At 38.5% G+C, this 22145-nt stretch overlaps 1 protein-coding gene across 7 annotated transcripts in view; it reads left to right on the top strand.

Moving 5' to 3' along the window:
- lsamp (limbic system associated membrane protein) overlaps positions 1-22145 on the top strand; it is a 140733-nt gene that overhangs the window by 105635 nt on the left and 12953 nt on the right. For all 7 annotated transcript variants that reach the window (XM_088381508.1, XM_088381511.1, XM_088381514.1 and 4 more), the window contains 2 exons: positions 19410-19554; positions 19817-19904. In XM_088381508.1, coding sequence (XP_088237634.1) covers positions 19410-19554; positions 19817-19904 — 233 coding nt within the window. The remainder of the gene's footprint in view (positions 1-19409; positions 19555-19816; positions 19905-22145) is intronic.

Below are 22145 nucleotides of genomic sequence, written 5' to 3' on the forward strand. Positions count from 1 at the left end.
GTTCCAGTGAGTCCAAGCATATTTCAGGGTGGGAGGGGGGGAGCACTCTCTTGCTCTCTCGCTCTCTCTCTCTCTCGCTCCCTTTCTTGTATTGATTGGATTGGACTGTCCATCAATTGGACTTTGATTATCAGTGAACTGAGATAAGAAAATGGGGATAATGGCAAGGAACAAGTGGAAATAAATCTGATTGTCACAGAGTATGCGCCAATCAAGAGTTGCAAGAAAAGATGAATGGCGAGGATGGGGAGGGAGGAACAGAGGGAGGAGTGTTAGTACAGTGACAGTGTTAGTACAATCAGCACGATAATCCCTTCCAGTCCCTCCCAGGCCAACGTAGGATTTTCAAATCAATTTCAGTTTTGCTCATCCCACAGTGTGCGTGTTGAGTGGCTGCCAGTGGAGTCATTATTATCTTGTCCCAATTTTGTTTTGGGACAGAGCAGTATCTAGGGGAGAGTGATCCGGGATTTGCCGAGCCTGCAAAGTTTAATGAAGTCTTTTGAAATACTTCAGACATTCTCAGTCTTCAGTTCCAAATACTTTGATTTTTGCTCAGTTGGATCTAAATTATGCCTTCTCCAGACCAAACAACTCGAAGCTCTCCTCTCAGGTGCACTGTTCAATACTGTAAAGTGGCTGGCTTCTTTCAAAATATCGTTTCATGTGAAGCTTCGTTTTCAAAGAAATACACTGTGCCTTCAACCTATTTTTTCTATGAACAACCCGGTCAAGAAACCGAGATCTGAACTGTTGTTTGATCCACCTGAATATTGAAACATCACACTTACCAAAAAGAAAATAAAGTCCATTCTGCTCTTTTGTTGTGCAAGCAGGACAGACACTCAATGCATATAGAGTATTTCAACTGTTCGGCAATTCCTCACAGTCACTGCCTACCTACAGACAGGCGCAGTGGAGTGGACAAATATGCACAGAAAACCAACTCTTTGGCAGATTCAAAGTTGGTAACTCCAGTAAATATAGTGCAAGGACTGTCTCTGAATAATTTTATTTTTCCCTAAAAGTTTGAGACAATGAAAATCGAATTTCCATCTCCTCATGCATGCGCAACCAGGAAATTTAAGTGTTGTGAATTTCTGCAACATTATATGATAAACTAAATAATAATACTAAAACCTCCACACTGCATGGCCCTTCACCAAATCTCCTCTTTCATTTGTTCATAAATAAATCAAAGCTGTCCATCAGGCTACACACTGTAACGGGTTATTTTTATGCCTTGACCCTCACTAAAATGGTTTGCTTGATGTATTCTCGAAACATCTGATTCTGTTGAGGAAAGAACAAAGGCTTTCAAGAAATGCTTTTTGATAAATGTTTCGTCTGTCGCATCCATTACGTCCGATCAGACCAAACATGGATAACCAAAGACTAATACTGTTACCTCTCAGTGGTAGGCCATAATACTGTATATAGGGTTAGCTTGACAAGAAACGGGCTATCACAAGTTCTTTCGAGAGGAAAAAAAAACATAATCAAGTAAAACATTTAGCTGGGTATCTGTAATCACTTTAGCTCGTTCCTTGTTTTCATTATCCTTGCATCCAAGCAGAATTCTCGCATTATTTGTGAGTTCACAAAAACATGACAATCCATCTTGTACCAAACCCGATAATTTTCTCCGAGCCTGATCGGACAGATCACAAAGCAATAATGTGTTTGGGGGCGGGATAGATGGCTGAGAAGAAGCCAAGACGTATGCCTCTTTTAAAGGTATTAGAACAATGTGATGTCTCCCAGCCAACCACCAAGCAAGGTTGCGACATTAAAATGAAGATACCAGATGGTTCCCAGGAAGACAATTCATGGCGCCATCTTATATAAAAAGCTTGTGATGCAAGTGTCTCTTGCATCAGCTGTATTTTTTTTTTCGGGGGACCCTTTAAAATCACCCATAAAAGAGATGTGGAACAGTCTGTTCATTTTTTGTGGTTACACAGTTGGCAGGATCCAGCCAAAACCTATTTATGATATTTTTATTGTGAGTTCAATGCATGCCTAAAGGCGGAGCTTACTGCCAGATGTACTGGCCACACTGGCCGGTATGCATTATCCCTGAAATTAGATTAAGTTTATTGGACACCCAACATCAGACATTATGTGCTTTATTTATGCTTTTCAGATTGTGATAGTATAAAATGGGATCCCCATGATTTGAATAGAAGGATTTTAGTTCACCATTCACGCCATGTATTTGTGTGTGTAAATTTGGGCTTGTAGTGCAAATGTGTGTGTGCAATCATTTGCATTTCTGGAGTAGGTCTTAGAAATGTTTACACTTTTTAAATGTTTGTGCCGGAAAGATATCCTGCTGGGATAATCCTTTTTTCATGCTGAGATAATCAAGCTAAGGCAGTGGTTATAAAAGATTACGTTAATGACAAAAATCGTCGCAATTTGTTGTTAATGCACCCTAATAGCGTTGCCACTCTATTTTTTTTTTTACAATGGAACCTTGATTTAAAATTAGGAGGGAGGAGGTTGTCCTAACCATGTGACCTGCAATCAGAGGTGCACTTCTATTTCCCAACCACACATAGCACAACTGTAATAATGCAATAAATTATTTTCTGCAATAAATTTACATTCATGTTAAATCAACTCATGCAATAAATTTTCATGAAATTATTTAGTGTGATGTATGTGGCAGATCTGCTGCTGTTTGACTGCTAACATTTTTATGATCACACATTATAGGTCCTACATTATTGTGACCTACATGCAGTGGATATTATTGAACTTGGGTATTGCTAATCAACTGCATGCCCCAAGCACTGTAAGGGAGTGTGTGTGTTTGTGTGCATCCACGTATACACATCTGTGTGTTTTCTGCCGTCTTGTGATGCAAATATTACTCCCTTTACCTATTTCATCTATCACAATACAATCATTATGCATGCTTCTGGAATGGCCTACTGCTATTTGAGTGGCTAGCAAATGTCCAAGGCCTCAACCTTACTAGTGAGCTGTAATCACTTTGGAGTTGTTTTGTGTGGTTGTCAGCAAAAAAAAAAAATGATGCGCATTATAAGGTGTTACGTGACTTATTTTGCGGAGGCTGCTGATTCATTTTCATTTTGACTCTATGAAACTTTTATCCTTTTGTAGCTTTTAGATTCCACCACTTTTTTCCTCTCTCTCATATCCTTTGTTGCATAATCTTTTCATTGCGTTTCCTTTGTTGCTTGAAAGTGATCAAAAACTGGGGTGAAGAGAGTTTATATACCATCTGTATTGTGTTGGTGGGTAACTTGAGAGCGCTCTTCCCTGCATATTGTATTTTGCTCATAAAGTTATTCATGTCCAAATGCCCACAAAGTAACATCAGGCTGAAAGCTGTTTCTGCTAATGGCTAAAACTCTTCATGGTTGCTATAAGCATATGTTCTCATTCTGTTGCCAGTTTAGTACAAACTCTGTCTTTGCCATCACTATTTACACTTTGGAATTTTAAGTAGGATACAGAGTTAGACTGTATATTTATTTTAGCGTCTCCCTGTGTGTTTTCTTCCCACCTCAGAATTTTAAATGATTCAAGCTCCAAGTTCTCCTTAAAGAGATGCATCCCTCAGAGTGATGCAATATAGTTCTGCAGCACTGCAAGCTATAGTAATAAACTAAAATCGTGTCCCTGTAAGTACCTTTCATTTTCAGTCTCATCAATGCATTTCATTGGCAGGGATTTTTTTTTCATTACCCATTTAAATCAGAATAATGGTGGCTATCCATCCAGCCATTATTTTCTGCTTATCCAGGGTCAGGTCATAGGGGCAGCTGCTTAAGCAGACAAGCTCAGACTGAGACCGCATTGACATTATCTCTTCAGTGTGTCTTCTTGAATGAGAAGCTGCTGGTGACCTCTCACCAAGTCACAGATTCATGAGCTAGGGTGGTATGCTGAATGCAAGGCAGCTAACAGTAGAGCACTGCAGAAAGTAATAAAAGCAGCCCAGAATATCACAAGCTGCTCTCTGTCCAGTTAAGAGGTCATTGCCAGCTCTTACTACCTCAGCGGGGCACAAAACATCATCAGACAATTGCTACCCGACAACCACTTTTTTTTAACCACTGCCCTTCGGCAGGCACTACAGAGCACACGCGTGCTCCAGCCACAGACTCAGGGACAGCATCCACCCTGGAGCTATAAACACACAACAGCCCACCCACACATAATTCATCACACAACAAAGATCTGGACCACCTTCTACATTATTCAAGTGCAATACCTCTCAAACTCATTTTTCTCATTCATTAACATGGTATCTATCTAACCTCTAACCATATTACTAGTGTAATACAGTACCCGCAAGTGCAATTTTTTCCAGTATTTGCATAATTACAAAATGCAATATAAGCACCATCTTTAAAAGTGCAATATATATCAGCCTTATTTTCCTTTCCGCACAGTTTATGCCTCTTTTTTTTTTTTTTATCACACCACGGAGAGTCGCAGTCTAATTCTGTTGAAGCAGTGTTTGGCAAAAACATATATGGTCGTCATTATTTGATTGATTAATAATTATTGTTTGCCTATGCTGAAAAATGACCTACAATGTCCACTTCCCTTACTTATGTGGTGCCGTCTTTCATAAATGGGTAACTTGGCCAAAAATGATCTTTCTTTTAAATTAGTTTGCTTATTCACTTATCCGAGTAAGTTTTGTAAGACTCTGTGGGCGATCTTTCGACCATTTTCTACAATTCTTCATGTTGAGTGCTTCTGTCAGGTCTGCCTTTTGTGGTTTGGCTGTGCCCATTAATTGAGACTGTAACTAAGTCCAAAACAGGAGTGGCCTGTGTTGCTGATTTCCGCCTGCAGGCTTTAAATTATTGCATCTGTGCCAGAGCCTTGTTAAAAATGCAGTGAATATGTAAACAAATGTTTGTGTATTGTTCTTTTCTCCTATTTCAATGAGTTCGGTGTTTTAAAATGTACATGTGATTAAGTTGGCAATTTAGTCAATGGTCATAGGAGCAAGGGATTACTGAAATATGAAAGTATGTCTCCTGATTTCAGCCACATCTTTACTTAATGAAATGTATGGAATATGTCAGAGTATTCCTAAAAAAAAAAATATGAACAATTCCAACCCATCTCTACAGGGAGACAGATTGCTGAGCCGCAGGCAGAGTGGAGCACGGAATTAGGACAGACGAGAGAAACACAAGCAAAGGATGAGAGAGGGATAGAGAAATGTCATGTTTTGTGAGCGCGTTTGTGTGTGTGTGGGGGGGGGGGGGGTACACTCACTGAGCTAATATTGATTAGGTGATTCATTAGCTGAAATAGATCAAGGGCTAACTTATTGGGGCGTATGGTTGGCTCAGCCCTAGGTCACTTCATGGATTGCCCTCATTAACAAATGAGATATCACTCTAAATGGCAAAGAGTAAACTAAACTGCATTATAAATTTGATCTAAAAAGTAGGATCTAATAATCTTTTTTCAAGGTCTATTTTCATTGTATTTTTCAGCCAATAATATTTATTGCCCCGCGCCCCACCTCTTGCCTAGTGTTATTCCAATGAAAGATTAGACTGCAATTGCTACATGAGCTGAGAGTTCTTGGTGGAGAGTAATTGATGAGCATGTCAGCTATGTGCTGAACTGCAAGGCCAGTCTATAAACCAACAGAAGAACTTTGGAATTAAATCTCTTTTTAACAGGTGACCAGTGCTGTGATTTGAGAACAGATGTGATGTTTTGAAAAAACAGTTGAAGCTCAATGGCTTGTATACAGAGCAGGCAAGCTGGTACGCTATGTACCTATCCATCTAATGTATCTATCCAATATAACACCGTAATTTCCAGACTATAAGCCGCACCTGAATATAAGCCCCACCAGCTAAAATTAGGGAAAATTCCCATTTTGTTCATATATAGGCCGCACTGGACAATAAACCACGTCTTTTAATGTTTAATTTCCATATGTCAGAGAATATGCACAAATCATACAATATCATAAAAATCCATAGATAAACCACACTAGACGATAAACCGCAGGATTCCAAGCTTGTGCAAAAAGTAGCGGCTGATAGTTCGGAAAATACGGCACATACTTCATTCCTGTGACAAATAAAGTCAATTAAAGACAGTAGAACAAGTCACCGGTGGCCCCTTCCCACCCTTGAGCATTTCCGCTCTACACATAAACATTAGAGAGTGCTGAATTGACAAAACAAGCAAAATGGTTACTGTTAGTTTTCAGTCACTTAAAAGTCCTACACAAACATAATCCAAAGGCACAAAATGTTTTTTTCTTTCTTCCTTGTATGTATATAGTCTTAGTCCCCAGTCTTTTTCCTTTCTCTCGTCTCAATTGTAGTCAACCAATGTGCTCTCTCCATGAACTGTGCCTCTACATTCTTGGCTGTGGAGCCCCTTTCTCTATATCCACCCCCACTCCCCTTTCCACAGGCTCTAGTGCACTATTGTAGTATTTGTGTGGGAACTAGACAGATATTCTGGCATTGCAGAGCCTGACCCCTGTGACAGAGAAGGATGGTCATGTCCAAGTCGTTACTGGCAAGGACTAAGTGGTGCCATGCTGCCCCACTGTCTGGCCATCTTAGTGATCGTCTCATCTCCCTCCCCAAGTCATTAAAGTCCCTGTCCTCACTGTGAAATAAAAGCCTTATCATCCTGGGACAATTGGATCCATGTTACATCACATTTATTGAAGATGTATCACTTGGTTCTTTGCCCTTGTCCATGCTCACAATTGAGAGCATTATAGTAAAGTGACAACATTCTTCCTTTTGCTTCTTAATCCTGACTCACTAAATTATGAATAATTCTGAAACAAAGCATCGGGGAAAAACTATATCAACATCATACTAATATTCAAACCCCTATTTATACTGGTTTAGTTCATTAGTTCATATATATATAGAGAGAGAGAGAGATGATGATCATCATCGTCATTATATAAAATAGAAAAAAATAGAAAAAAATAAACCAAAAATTATTTATTAATTATTATTATTTTAATTATTTTTGTACAATTATTTTTCTGTATTTTTTTCTTTATTTTCTATATACGTATATTTTCTATTAACACTTTATTTGAGTTTTTTTCCTGGTTCATCATTTTGTATAAACACAACTCAATATTATTACTGTCAAATGTTTTCTTTTTTCCATATGAAGTTATGGGTATTTCCGGACCACACCTTATGTACTGCAACTGTTTTGGGATTCAACCTTGGCCGACAGTGTTCGGCATGACTATTAGTAGATATCTGATTTTAGGCTGCTGGACCCGACCTTGTGTTTTTCTTCTGGGGACCAGAGGAGGGGGGGAGAAGCAGTAGAGGAAGGAAGAGACTAATTGTTGGCTGGAGAGCAAAACCTTGTTCACCTCATGAATGAAGTGATTAATATGCAAGGAATGGAATGTCCTCCCGAAGCCAAGCTTGGAAGGAAAAGCAGTCGTTCATAGTGAGTGTGTGTGTGCATCTGCTCGTTCAGACGTTCACAAAGAAAGCCTCTGTTGTAGAAAAGGAGCAATTGACTAAAGACTGATTCAAAACAACTGCAGGGAGCTGGATTTTTTTTTTTTCAATCCAAACTACACGTTGGTGATATGCGGATCGATTCTGCCAAGATCCATTACCACCGTTCCGCCACCGGATCTTTATGCTCTGAAATTGATTCTCAAATCAAAATATCATTACTTTTGATTGTTCAGTCAACCTCCAGGAAATGAATGGAGGAGTCTCAACGGCAAGTGGATGAGTTTTCTGCGGACTATTTTCAAACAAATAAAAATTGAGTGGATGTTCAAACCCTGTGAATAATTTTTTTTGTGGGGGGGCAGCAAAAACTGAATCTTATACAAACTGGAGTATACAAAAATAGATCAAGTAGAGGTGATGTTAATATTGGCATAATTAAGGATAAGAAATCAGACTGATCCTCTTCTTGCATAATCTCATCATGGTCTCGGTCTTGGCAGATGCAAAAGTGGCAGGTGATCTTGTGGTTTTGCTGAGCTTGCAGAAACAGCCCTGCTACTTGGACACCCATCCAATTATCCTCTTAGTGGAAGAATCGGATAGTAGTTTTGAAACGGATAAGTTTGATGGCGAAACAATAGCGGATCATCCTCACCAACCAACTGTAGTTGATGTAGTTATTCATCATGACCCAATGTTTGATCCACGGCCAAACCCAAAATAGAATATGGAGTGTCTGACAGAGGAAACACCTTTGGAAGTTGATGTATGCCCTTGTGCAAAGTTAATCACAATTGTGTGTGCATAATCAAGCAATTTATCCATCACATAATGAAATCATGCTTATACTGTATACATCTGTTAACATTCTGGATTTATTCATTTTTTTTCCGTTTAGTCTGCTGTTAATCCCGAAAGGATGTCAATTTACAGGAACTACACTTGTAAGCATATATTAAGTATGTCGGTAAAGTTAATTCAGAGGTATGCAAGACAGAGATTGAATGAATAGCGTGAAAATAGAAACAGCATATCTGACCCTTTGTGTTGAAAGCAATTGACACTATCTGACAAATATTTTTGATGCTGGCGTGACATCAGCCGCACATCTAATTATCTGGAAGCTGTATAAGCTGTGTAAATACATATCACAGATAAGAGAATGCCCTACTTGGGTAGATTCTGTCTAAAAGGTTTCAATAATCTGTTATGCCTCTGATGTGCCAAATTTGCAATTTTCCAAATCAGTGTGAAAACAGCTAAACACACACAGCACACATATTCATTTATTTATTTATTCATTTATTTATTTATTTGTGTTTATTTATTTATGCATGTATATTTTTATTTATTCATTTCGAGGAGACATGGTAGTGCACAAAACTTAGTCACTCCATTCATTCAGTGTTCAAAACATCCATTATTTTTTTCCTCTTGTGAGTGATGTGGAAGAAATGAATGTGGTAGTAGTTAATATTTTCACTCAACTTTTATCTCTAAGACTTGACAAATCTTGGGGCCTGAGGATCTTAGACTGTGGGTGCTAAATTGCAGGCTGTCTCTTAACAGATTGGGAGTGCCATTTGGGATCGTATTGTGTGCGGTCTACTAAGGCTGCAATCTTGGATCTTAAATAGCGGGATCCAAATCAAGAGTACCACATTTGCAAAATCAAGTTTGGAGTGATTAATTTAGAAGTCGAAATGGAAGATATTAATGAGTTACTGGAACACTTGATTTCCAGGAAGCCAGTGAAAACATAAAAGCCATGTTTTGTTTAATTTAACTTCTCCGGAGTGTCTCTTATTTTGCCTCTGCCATGCTTCTTTTTTAATAAATCTACCAATCAGCTTTTACTTTCATAACATACAAATGCAGTCCTCCTTTATTATATTAATCAACACTATTAAGGGAACATAACAGGAGTGCTTGCTGCCATGCCGTTGAATGATTGCATCGACTGTACTATGTTGGTCATGTCACCCTGGGGTGGGCCGGCGAGACAAGGCTGTGCATTCACTATGGTTCGCTGTTTTATTGATTATGTCCGCCAAGCCCTTAGCTTGACACAAAGATATGTGTGTGCTGTCAGAGTTCAAATTCTTTGTGTGGTATAATTGTATGGTTTGGATTTCTGTATAGTAGCTATGTGCTTTTGTGTGTGAGTTCCAACCCGAATGTTGTACAGCAACTCCATTACTCATAGCTCCCCCCCGGGGCTGTGTTCAATCATTGTCATCAATAAAGATAGTACCAGGAAGTAACCATGAGTCTCAGCGTGTGGCCTCAGTGTTAGGGGGAACTTCCTAATCAGAGATGTTCTTTTACAACTGACTGCACCTCAGGAAGTGAACTATGTCAGCCTTAAATCTTCTTATGCAGTCCTTGCTTCCCTTCGCTTGATGGATTAAGGTCCACAGAAATGTCGCGGCAGTTGACATAGAAAATGCATTAAAAAAAAATACAGTTTTCATTTCTTTTTGCCACAAACTGATGTGTTTGTTATATCTCATATTACTGTAAAATCCAGGGAATAACATGCACCTGTGTAAATACGCCCCTAAACACCCACTTTTTTTGTATGTACTTGTGTATAATATCCTCTTCCAATTTGCACTATCGTTTATCTTTTGGGCTCCACTGAGATCAATTCTAGTCTTTGGGTTTGCTTGTTATGCTGCAAGTATTGCCAGAATGACTCTTTCCGGATATTGTGCCGCCTATGCTCTGTGTGGGACTGAGAAACGAGCAAACATCGCAGCGCGGACCGGTGAGAGCAATATGGAGCAAAGAGTGAATTGTAATCTGAGTAGTCAGTGAAAATGAGTGGCGGGATTGAGAAGCTAGTTTTGTAGTGCACATATTCAAACCATCCTTCTTCAGGAGTGTCAAACTCATTTTTGTTGCAGGCCACATCGTCGTCATAGTTCCCTTAGAAGGGCCATGATTACTGTCAACCCATATATTGATAAATAACTCGTTTTCAAATCTGAAACGAGTAAAGAATGTTCAAGTATTTTGAATAGATGAATGGTTAAAAAAATGCTAGTAAGTTATTAAAAGTGAAGACAATTTACAATTATAGTTCTGACATAAATTTGATTTGTCATTGCGGGCCACATAAAGAATGTGACGGGCCGTATCTGGCCCTCGAGCCTTGAGTTTGACACCAATAACTATCAATTTAAGTTTCAGTTTCTCTAGATATAAATTAAGCCAACCTGAAATAGTTTGCGCCTCCATAAAATGCTTCCATGTCCACCATTGAACAAAACTAATAGTAATGTTTCAGTCAGGCATGAACATAGATTTGGATTTATTTTAAATGCTAAAATAGGCTGTGCCAGAGGTTAAATTTGACTGATGGATGGAATGTCATTTTGTGTTGACTGTCTCTGGATGGCTGTTGAGTGATGTTTTATTCAACAGAGGGAAGGATGGAGGCCAGCGGGTCAGGAGCTGCTGTGCCCACTCTGTTTATTCAAGACCTCTGACTCTGGTCTAACAAAAGTCATAGCCACATTTACCACACACATTGCAGCCTAATGATAACTTGCACAGAAAATACAAAACACACCAGTTTGAATTGATTATTGTTCCATACTTTATGGCTCCTCATCTCGATTTTTCGTTCTCTTATCCTCTGCTTGCTTGTTCTCTTACTTCCTCTCTAGGGTGAAGCTGGCTGATAAGCTTCTATGAATTTGGAGTTTAATTATATTCACCCTTTGCCTTATTTTATCCCAGTTTCTTCTTTTATTTTTCTTCCATCCCACTTTGGACTTAATTAAAAAAAAATCCTGCCGTCTCCTTTCTTGCACATTGATGGTCATCATTTGTACAAGGTGAAGGATGACTGCAGACGTACTAACGTCGACATCCGTCACTTCTCATCTTCTGTCTCTTCACTCTTGGGTTGTAGAGAACCGACAAGTGAATCCTGAAAACACGTTTGTTTCCTTTTGATGGTACATGGTTTAACAGCAAACAGCAGCTCAATCATAACTTACTTTTGTCCTTTAAACTCACATTATTTTTCCAGTATAGTCATCTGTTATCTTCCAATCTAGTCTTGAGAAGGTCAGTGTGGGAGAGGATGCGAAGAACCATTGTCACACACCAAGGAGACGATAAGTAGGATGAGAGGTGAAGAGGTTGGCAATGGAGGAGAACCAATCACCAAGATGAAACTGACCTCTGAGAGTCAACATCTTGTCATGCTCAGCCAGACTTGACACCCAAATGTCATTTCTTTGACTTCGTCACTTGTTCCCTGCCAGATTTTTTTCCTCATTATTAAAAAAGAAAAGATTTCCTTAGGAAAAGTGAGGGATAGCATAACCAGTGTCATTCTTACATTGATGTTTGTAGATTGCGCTTGCTTTCATACAGTATACATACTTACACACACTCACACACACACCTCTTAGTCACTTAGCATGCTGGTTGACACTGTAATTGGAAAATAGTCCGATCACATAAGCCATACTATTATTTTCTTTTTTTCCCTGGTCCACTTTCAGAGTAGTGCATGTGTGGGAAATGGCATGTGACAGCATATCAGCAGCTATTTCAAGTTGGTTGCTGCCCTATTGATTTTCCCCTGTCACTTTCTTCTTTCCAATAATGCCCAGTAGAAGTTGTCAGTGAGATTGATTGCTTGTGTGTGTGTTTTTTTTTTTTTACGTGTGCCGTCTGTGGTGCAATTGTTGGCTGAAGATCACAATGCATCAGCATTCTAAGTTAATTACACACAATAATTACACAATTGGCTAATAAAGAAAACACCTCAGCAACATCTCTATTATTTATTTATTCATTTATTTATTCATTTATTTGTTTATTCATTCGTTCGTTTATGTATTTATTTATTTGTTTATTTAAAAGTTAGCTTATTATAATTAAAATACCTATTTAGGATTGTTTGGCTAGCAGAACTGGAGTTTGGGGTCATAAATTCAAAATTTTCCCTCAACTTGAATATTTTTTTTTTTTTCTAATAGCTACTGTAGGCAAGCATGTGGAACATGGATGGGATTTGCGCTATATTCAGCTTTTCTCTACGCTTGGCAGTATGTTGACGGGTACACACGTCTGGGATTGAAGTGCTTCGCCGCCAGACCAGAGCTGTTCATTTAGATAAGCGCAGCAGTGTATTTAGGACATGAAACAGAGGGTTAGACCAATACCAGTGGATCAGTGAGTAGCCCTGGATTTGACGTATTTCTTTTAGAGAATTTAGGGGGAAAAACTGGGACTAATCCTGTTTGTATAGTTGCAGGTAGAAAGATTAAGGGTTGTTTTGTTTCTGCTTCAACATTGAAGAATTCTTGGCAAAAGACGACTTGTTTTTGTTAAGCGTGTGAGAAATGTGAGTGGGATTTCAAACAATCGTTGGAGATAAATGAACTTGAGGGCTCTCATACGCTTTTGCTGTATTTAAAGTACACAAAAGAAGATCAGGGAGAGTCAAAGTGGTGGGTGATTACTTCTTACGGTCAACAGAACACAGTTTAATTCACCTTTACACACGCTCCCCGTAGTTTGGACACATAACAGGATTAAAAGGTATTAAAGGCAAGGATTGAAGTTAGATTTGCGAGTAGTCTATTTCAAGATGATCCTGGTTAGGCCTTACTCAAATGCTACACTAGAGTAGACCATAGACCCATTGACAGATGAAATGTTCAACAATTTCTATTCATTCATCAATTTTACATCCAACATATTCTGTTCAGGGTTATGCCAGTTGGGGTTAAAGAACCAGAACCTGCTTTGGGTGTGGATTTAATTTTTAAGACTTTTTCCTCTGACTTAGTGTTTACTGCACAGGAATAGCAAGAGACAATTCTTGCAAATGCATATGTGCAGTGTTACATAAGTCATGGCAACAAATGTCCTGGCTCATTTAACTTGCCAGGGCCAGTGATCCCTGTAATAATCCTGCAGATCGCCTATAATCTCTCGCTCTCTCTAATCTGAATTACAACTTTGCATGGAAAAAACAGTCTTTCTTCAAAATATTACAAAAAAAAACGGTCACTATCTTTTGGATCAGAACATAGTCTCATCTTGTGTATGAATTTCGAGATCAGTAAGGCTGAACAAGCGAGAGCATCAGATACATTTTAACATAACATTGTATCCAATACTAGTGAAAGCAATATTGCCTTATGCTTGTTTTATTGTTCAAGCAATTGTGGCTGCCAATATTGATGCACTACCCATTCTGACTGCCACTAAAGCCCGCAGTGGCTGATGTATTGGCCTTTGATGACCACCAATGCAGCAAGTTACTCCCACGGGAATCAACACAGGCTGGCGAGGCGAGCCCCCGGGTCACAGAAATCAAGGGACTCCTCGAACGCCAACACGTAAAAGCTGCAAGGAATCCAGAAATCCACCCCAACAAATTAAGAATCCATTAAAGGCTGATGTAGTGTCCCTCATGCAATTCTTTCTATTACTAGTTGTTGGTATAAAAGTTAGTATCATGAAATGCCCTGTTGAGCAGCTATACACGTTCTGAAATTAATAACCTTGGATTGCGATGTGGAAGTGATTGAAGATTAGCCCTGATTAAAGAGGGAAATCAGTTGATATAAGCACCCCCCCCTCCCCTCCCACACATCCTATCATGAGTCTGCTAAATAAAGTAGATTGATAGTTCCCCTCCTAATTAAATGCAACCATGTGGAGCTGGAACTTGTCAAGTCTGACTCTCTCCAGGGTCTGCCTCCCCCCCCCCCGAAGCCAGAATATCAAATATGGAAACCACTTTCGATAACAGACTAATGGAATTAATTATTTCCCGCTTGTTGAGTGATGAGGCTACATGTAAGTTATTGTGGGCAATTATTTTTAACATAACTGGAGGTGTGTTTTAATGTTTTGTATCTGATTAGTTAGTGGACCTCTTTAGAGAAACATCAATCACTTAATTAAATATTTGGAAGTCTCCTTTGTAGTCTGTGCGGAAAACGTTTAAAACCTCTTAAGCCCATTACTTCTTTTTCCTGTGAAACATTTGCCTTTGACTTGGAGATGAACATGAGATAAGAAATCAATATCTCGGTTTCACAGATGAACTTGGGATCTTGAGAAGATGTTTTCTTTCTTCAAAGTTTAGCATTTCCATCATATTGGTGTAAGGTCTCACCAGTCCATAAAAACATGTCCCTTGAACCTTGATGAAGCTTCGTTGTAAAAGACAAACTCCAGCTTCAATTATTTTTGCTGATAAGACATTTGCATTTTTTGGTTGTCTCGTCCCCCCGTTGGTTTCTTTTGCTTATATTAAAAAAGATGTTGAGTGTACACAATGAACAATGCAACATTCTTCTTGAAATGTGTCCATGTGGACCTTAAGAATGTTTCTGATCCATGTGCTCTGAGATACCACTTGAGAATTTACCCAACAAGCGTAACACTGTATTATAGATGTGGTAGAAACGATGGAAGCAAGAATAAAAATGTGGAATGCGTTCTATAAATTATGGACTAGCTAAAGACTTGAGCTCAGATGTCCCCCATCTGTTGTTTTCTCAACGAGACACTGTAACATGGTCCATTAGCGGTTTGCTGAACATTCCAGCACCCTCGTGTCCCTGCACAGACACTTAGATATATTTACACAAAAAGATTTGTAGTTTTCACAGGAACTCAAGAGCCTGGTAAAAACTAGAAGTGAGGAGGTCTCCTAAGAAAGGCTTCTAAAATGTTCCAGATGGAAGCTCTGCCAAAAAAAAAATTCTTCCAGATAGTTGCTACATTTGATCGTGACATGCTATCTGAGTCTAATGCACATCTGAAATATTTTTTCTTACACAACAAAATATTTGCCATGAGGTTACATTTTAAACTCCAAGCGACAATTATGAAAGGCTGTGAGAGCATAACACCAAATGTAACACACCTTCTCAACTTTCGCACCTAAACGTTGACAACGCTAAAGACTGTCGTGACATCATAGAAGGAAAATTGCTTATTGGGTTCAATGCAGTTCACTATAAGATATACCTAATTTGGTTTTTGGTGCCAAAGTCTGAGCCATATTTCGCACCTGTAGTTCCACGTTGAGTTCAGACCTATCGGAAAACAAAACCTCGCACTGGCTGTCCCTCCACATCCTCTTAGGCTTGATGAAACAATAGTCATTTGAAAACAAAGTGTGTATCCATTTCCTTATTCAGTTCATTCCTCCGTATCAATGTAATGGCTCAGAGGTTCCAATCACCGGAGGCTGAAGCAGCAGCAGTGCGCAAAGAGAACGAAAGAGAGACGGAGCGAGGTGTCATGAGGAAGTCGCTGAGGTGATGGCTCTGATTGATTTTTAAATGAGCTTGAATTTGTGGGTTCATTTGTTTTGTTTAGTGTTTGGTTTGCAGTCTCTCGCTTTCTCTTCTAGCAGCCATTGGGTTCAGTTTTCTGTCTTAAAGTTTTTTACTATAATGCTGAGAGATTGAATTTTGAAGTAAACTTCAAATTCTTTCACTAATCTTTTTTTTTATCTATGGCACGTCGTGGATTTATTTAATTTTCGTTGGGGGATATGTTCAATGACACATTTGACATTATAATAGAGGCTTGCAGTCAATGGAATTGGATCTAGAAATAGAAGATAAAGTGAAGCTAGTTCTTGGAGGTTAAAAAACTTATTTTCTCCATTTTCTGAACGTCTCCAGGAGACAGTGAATGTCTTTACGACCTTCTTTTTTTCTTTCACAGTTCTGACTCAAGGCCAAATTTAATCTTAAAATCTATGTGTCACCCTTAAAAATTCTCTCGTCCAAAATAATAGCCGTCCTATATCATCTTTATATGAAGTGTTCTTCATACAATTAGCAAGTCATCATAGCTTCTCCAAGCACAGTTTCTGAGAAATATTTTAATTGCTAACTGAAGTGAATTGTTTTAGAACACACCTTATTACTTGCCGGTTCCCAGAAGCAGTTTACAAAACAGCCCCCTGCTACATTTTGTAAAGCTATTCATTCAAAACAACACATCTCGAAGCATTTGTCATTTTTTTCCACAAGGCACAAGGAACTATTTTCTCCTTTCCCGAACAAAAGAAAAAAAAATGCTTCTATAGAGCTTTACTGCTTCTTCCATCTGGCAAGATTATCATCAGTGCAGCTTTGCTCTCAAGAGTTCCATTAAAAGAAAGAAAAATGTTGGAAACTGCAAATTGTGAAAGTCACTCAACTACCATTTGGAAGAAATCTCAAGGATGGGCAGAAGCGAGCCTCAATTGCATTACCAGAGCTGTCGACCCATATAGAAAAGAAGAAAACTTAAGAATGAACATAAATTCAAGTAATGTATTTTGTGTTTTATATGTAGTGTGCTTCTAAGTCTCAATCTAATATATATTTGCATATCCGAATGATTTTTTTTCTTAACATCTCTTTTCATTTGAGTTTCAAGCTGTCGTTTGACCATGCATCATCCTCCACTTCAAGTCTCACGCCTTTCAATTCACTTTCCCTTCTGTGGTTTACATTGCCGCAAGGCACTGACAGAGACCCAAGCTCTCCATCTCTTGTCACTGTCTCTCTTTTGCCCCCCCCCCCCCCCCCTTTCTGTCACATCGACTTGTCATCACACACTTCCCTGTCTCCCTTAAGAGGAGCTTCATTGGTATGAGCGACACAAAATGTTTTGTAATATTCAAAGTGAAACAGTTTCCTGCTCAAAATTCTAGCGGTTTAGAACGAGGAATGAATGGATAACAAAATGAATCCATAATAGGAGGAATGAATGATAATGTTTGGGAGCAAAGGCAAACTTAGTTTGGTCGAGGGCCACTTTGTAAATGCAGCTTCCCGTGGAGGGCTGTTATGACCGGGAGACAAAATAAATATTCAATCGTCCCATCGAATTATCACATTCTACTAAAAAAATCGATAGGTTTCGAGATTTGAAATTCAATGTCAATTATAGCAGTTTCTTCAATTATTGTTCAAGTTATTGTAAAAAAAAAAAGATCTGAATTATTTATTGCACATGACATATTTTGGTCAAGATTTTAGCGAGGGTCATGACTCATGACAGACGTGATTTGGTTTCACAGGCCACATAAAATGATGCGATGGGCCAGATACGGCCCCCGGGCCTCTAGTTTGATTCTTGTGCACAAAAGGAATGACTGGCTTCACTGCCTTAATGCATGACAACAACACAGTGTGACAATGTATTTTATTTATATTTTATTTATTTTATTTCAGTGAGGAATGTAGTTTCATGAATGACAGGCATTGATCCACCCTTGCAGTTTTCAAGTCTACATTTCTGGTCACCATTTCTGTCAAGAACAGCCTGATTAGACATTAATGAGGAAAAGCAGCTGTCTTCATCTCAGCATTTTTGTTATTTTTTTAGATCAGAAGGTTGTCTATTGTGTGAAAATGTATACTCAGCATGAGCCTTTGTAAGTCGGGCTTAAAGGGAATTAATGTCAAAATAAATTCTTCAACAATCATTTCTGCCCCATGCAATCCACTCGCTCTCTGAGGTTTAGTAGTTGATACTGAGCTCAATGTTGTATAAAGTTTATTAGCACAGCATTGTCTTTGTATTAGTTTAAACATTCTAAACATAAGTTTGTGCAGTTTGATGCAGTGGCAAACTTGATTTCGCCTTCCACACACTCGGGGGATCAATTGAAGCGCTTTTGTTGTCGTCAACACAAAATGGACTGCGGCAACCTAAGAGTTATGATGAGGTCATATAGTGGGTCTTGTTTTAAACCACATAGCAAATTTCGAACATTTTTTTTTCTCCAAATCCCGCATCCATTGTAATTTCGGCCTTTTCCATCACAGACAATCACAGAGGAACACGCTAACCTTTTCATTTCCTGTCAGTTGCATGTTTGATATGCTGAACCCTCCATGAATTAACCTTTCAAGTTCGACAACACAAATAAAATGAGATAATTAGTAGCTGCCGCATCAAATGGAATCCTTATGAACCCAATTAATCGGATGTGGAAAATGAGCCCACAAGGGAGAAACGCTGATTACTGCAGTATGAAGGTATAAAAACAAGCTTCTTCATTGGAAATGATAATGGAAGCAGTTTCGGCTCTGACTCGTATTGTAATTCTGAGAGTCATTTATTTGAATCGAATCTTCATCAAAAAATATGCAGCGCCGTGATACTTGTTATTTTTTAGGGATTCTTAACCAAAGCTCGTAAACTCCGCTAAATCTAAAAACACACATTAAAATAAGAGAACCAATTAGACCACCGCAGAAGCGTGTCAGTGTGTTTTTCATCACATGGAACAAAACAAAATTAACCACAAAGCTATACGGGAATTATTCGAAATGGACTTGCGAGTGCTGGTGGGGAAACATCTCATTAGCTATTGACACAGTGGATGCACTCGCAATGAAAAATCTAATTGTTCTTGTTTGTTTGTTGCAAATGGCCAATGAAAATCAAACCAAATAGTTTCAGTTCCTTCACAAAATATTGTCAGGCACGATAATAATGTGGTGGTGTAACGCTGACTTGCATGCAAATGATACGGGCTGGTTTCAAAGTTTATTTGCCTGTGATCGTGACAAAAGGAGATATTTTTTCACCTTAATCTGCTCTGCCCTTGCTTGTTGTAGCTCTCAACAGATAAAGTCAAATAAAAAAAAAAATGCACCTATAGTCTCGGGAGAGACATGCATAATTGATGAGTGTGTTGCAAATTAAATTACATTCCCTGCTTAAAAAATACATTTGCCAGAAACTTTGTAGATTGTAGAACTGAGGAAAAACAAACAAGACAAAGCAAATAAATAAACAGAAAATAATTTTAAGGTAACCTAACTAAAAGGAGTCAACTCTGAAATTTGCATGTAAATCCACTTCCAGATTCCATTCCGAGTCTTTCGTTCCTCTCCTCACTTCTTCTTGACGTTCCCACAGGTGTTATGTTGATGACAAAACCTCCAAGGTGGCCTGGCTCAATCGATCCAACATTATCTTTGCCGGTGAGGACAAGTGGTCTCTGGACCCCAGAGTCGATCTAGTTACCAAAGGACAACTTGAGTACAGCCTACGCATACAGAAGGTAATAATGACCCAAGAGGTGACGATATAGAGGAGACAATATGCATGACTGTGAAGAAAAGAGCTTTGTGTGTTTATTTAGGGCTGGTTGCATAACTTAGCAAGATTTGAAAATGCCCTGAACGCTTCTTCATAACGTTGCAAGAGTCTTCATTCATTTCTTGTGGTTATTTTAATTGGATTTTGACTCAAGGACATTAATCATCTGCATCTTATTTAAAAATATTAAATATAAACAACTAACATGATGCATTATTGTGTAGGTGGATATTTATGATGAAGGGTCGTACACTTGCTCCATACAGACAAAGCAGCGGCCTCGACCCTCACTGGTCTACCTCATTGTGCAAGGTAAGCTTTATTAAGTTAAAGTTTAAAGCAAAAAAAAAAGAAGTACAGATACATAACTTATTAAAAGTTAAATTGTGTCAAATTAGAAATTGTATTTACTGTCCACACTCATTTTTATTTCAAATGAAGACCTCTGATTATATATTAATATATCAAGAACTTACCATACAGATAGACTTCAACATACGCAACAGCTGACCGTATTGTATGAGCAAGAATATGAACTATTGTTTGTGTATTTAAAGGTCAATATGTGAATCGATGCTTCTCTCTGCGATCCATGGCAACAAATTGCCCTGTCTTCATTGAATCCATTGTGCCGGCTTATTAACTCCTTGATCATTGAATGTCTTGTGTCCACCTCCACACTCTGCCAAGAGCCTCATTTATCAGCTAATGCGACAGCTATAAGCAAACATTGATTATTTCTCCTTAATTCCCTGCTATTTTGTCCTCTGCTGTGTCTCTCAGTCACATTCGATTTTAGTGCTGTAGTGATGTTCATCTTTTTACACGAGTTTTGGATTCAATTTTGTCGAAGCACATTTCCAGTAATTACTGGAAATATATTTGTGTGACATTTAGTTTCATGTGTATATGCATTTCCACTATCCACAATATAGCCCCCAGTAACGGACCCCCATATAACCAAACCTGACAATTTTCTGCTTACAGGGATAGTGAAATAATTGGAAAACAAATGATCAGACAAAGTAAATTTGCCGTGCAAGGAAAAAGTGAACTGAGGGGGGATCAGACGAGGAAGCACCAGGGGGCACTATGCCTGACACGAATCCTGATTTAACAGCCTGTTTTCGGACCAATCCAATTAGATCTTTATGAAATGTAGGCCAGGCCAAGTGCATGTATGTGTGGGTGTGTGTATGTGTGGGTGCATGTATGTGTGGGTGCATGAGAATTTGTTTTTATTTTTTCCATGTTGTGTTATATTTGTTAAAGCTATAGTTGTACGGACACTTAATATTATACAAGACTCAAAAATGCCATTCGAACACAGTTTATTCATATTTTATGCTGCTATTTAAATTTAATTTAATCTATTTAATTCGATAGATTAAAAGTTCTTACGTTCAGACACTTCATTTATTTATTTATTTATTTATTTATTTATTTATTTATTTATTTATTTAAGAAAAATAAATTCTCTTGCCTTGTTTACAGTTTTGGCCGTCCATGATTAGAACAGAGCTGATGATGGCTGATGATGATTCTTAGTGAGCAGCCAAATCGATATTATTGTAGCGCCAACTTCACCATTTTGGCATACGGGCTATTTCACAGAACACTTAAAGGAACATGCTTCTCAAAACTACAGAGCCTCCGAGGACATAAACAAGATGTAGACTACAATCCACCTGTGATCATAAACAGGATATGCAGCAGAAAATAACTGAATATCCATCTGATTTATATTTCAATTCTGTGAAACTAACATCACAATGATTCAGACCTAAGGAGACAAACAAACTTTTTTTTTTTTCCTCAACCTGTCGTTCTATTTATGGAGCAAATCATCCAAACTCTCCTGTGCATGACCCCGGCGGGTGGGTCGCATTGCTTGTGTGCTCAAATATGTGTCTGTCCCCTCTACTGGGCAGCCAGGAAGTAAAGTGACCTTTTATGAATTATCATGGGACAACGGAACCTTTCAAGTGATGCTTTTGAAGCCACTTCCCTCCTCCACCATCTTGACCCCCTACTTCCTAATGCCTGACTTCTTCCATTTTTTTTTTCACTTTATTGAGCGCTGGTCTTTTTGTTTGAGATAATGTGCCTACTGTTATATGATCATACATGTGCACATTATTGCTTGTTTTGCTATGGGCAAAATGTGGTTCATTCTGGAACTCATTGAATTTGTCATAATAGCCTTTGCTTGCTGAAAGAGCCGTCTATGGTCTTTCACTGAAGTTTGCATTATATTGAATTTCAAAGACATTCCAACGATTATGCGTCACATGAAATGGCTCATGGCACTTTACTAATCCTTTAACATGAATGTACTCCTGCTAATAGCACAATGACAAAAGACGGTCGGCAGCATATTAAGAATTTACAGTGGAAAGGTCAAGTGGTGTCACAGTTTCCATTGTCAATATGATTCTGGAAAGTCATCTAATGGAGAAATTTCTGAGGTGGGCATATTTGGCTGCCACTACTTTATGTTATTGAAATGAAGGGATGAAGATATGGATCCAATAGAGTGTGCAGCCCAATATG

The sequence above is a fragment of the Syngnathus floridae genome, chromosome 7, assembly GCF_059516105.1.
Source record: "Syngnathus floridae isolate MCC-2025c chromosome 7, RoL_Sflo_1.0, whole genome shotgun sequence".
NCBI lineage: Eukaryota > Metazoa > Chordata > Actinopteri > Syngnathiformes > Syngnathidae > Syngnathus > Syngnathus floridae.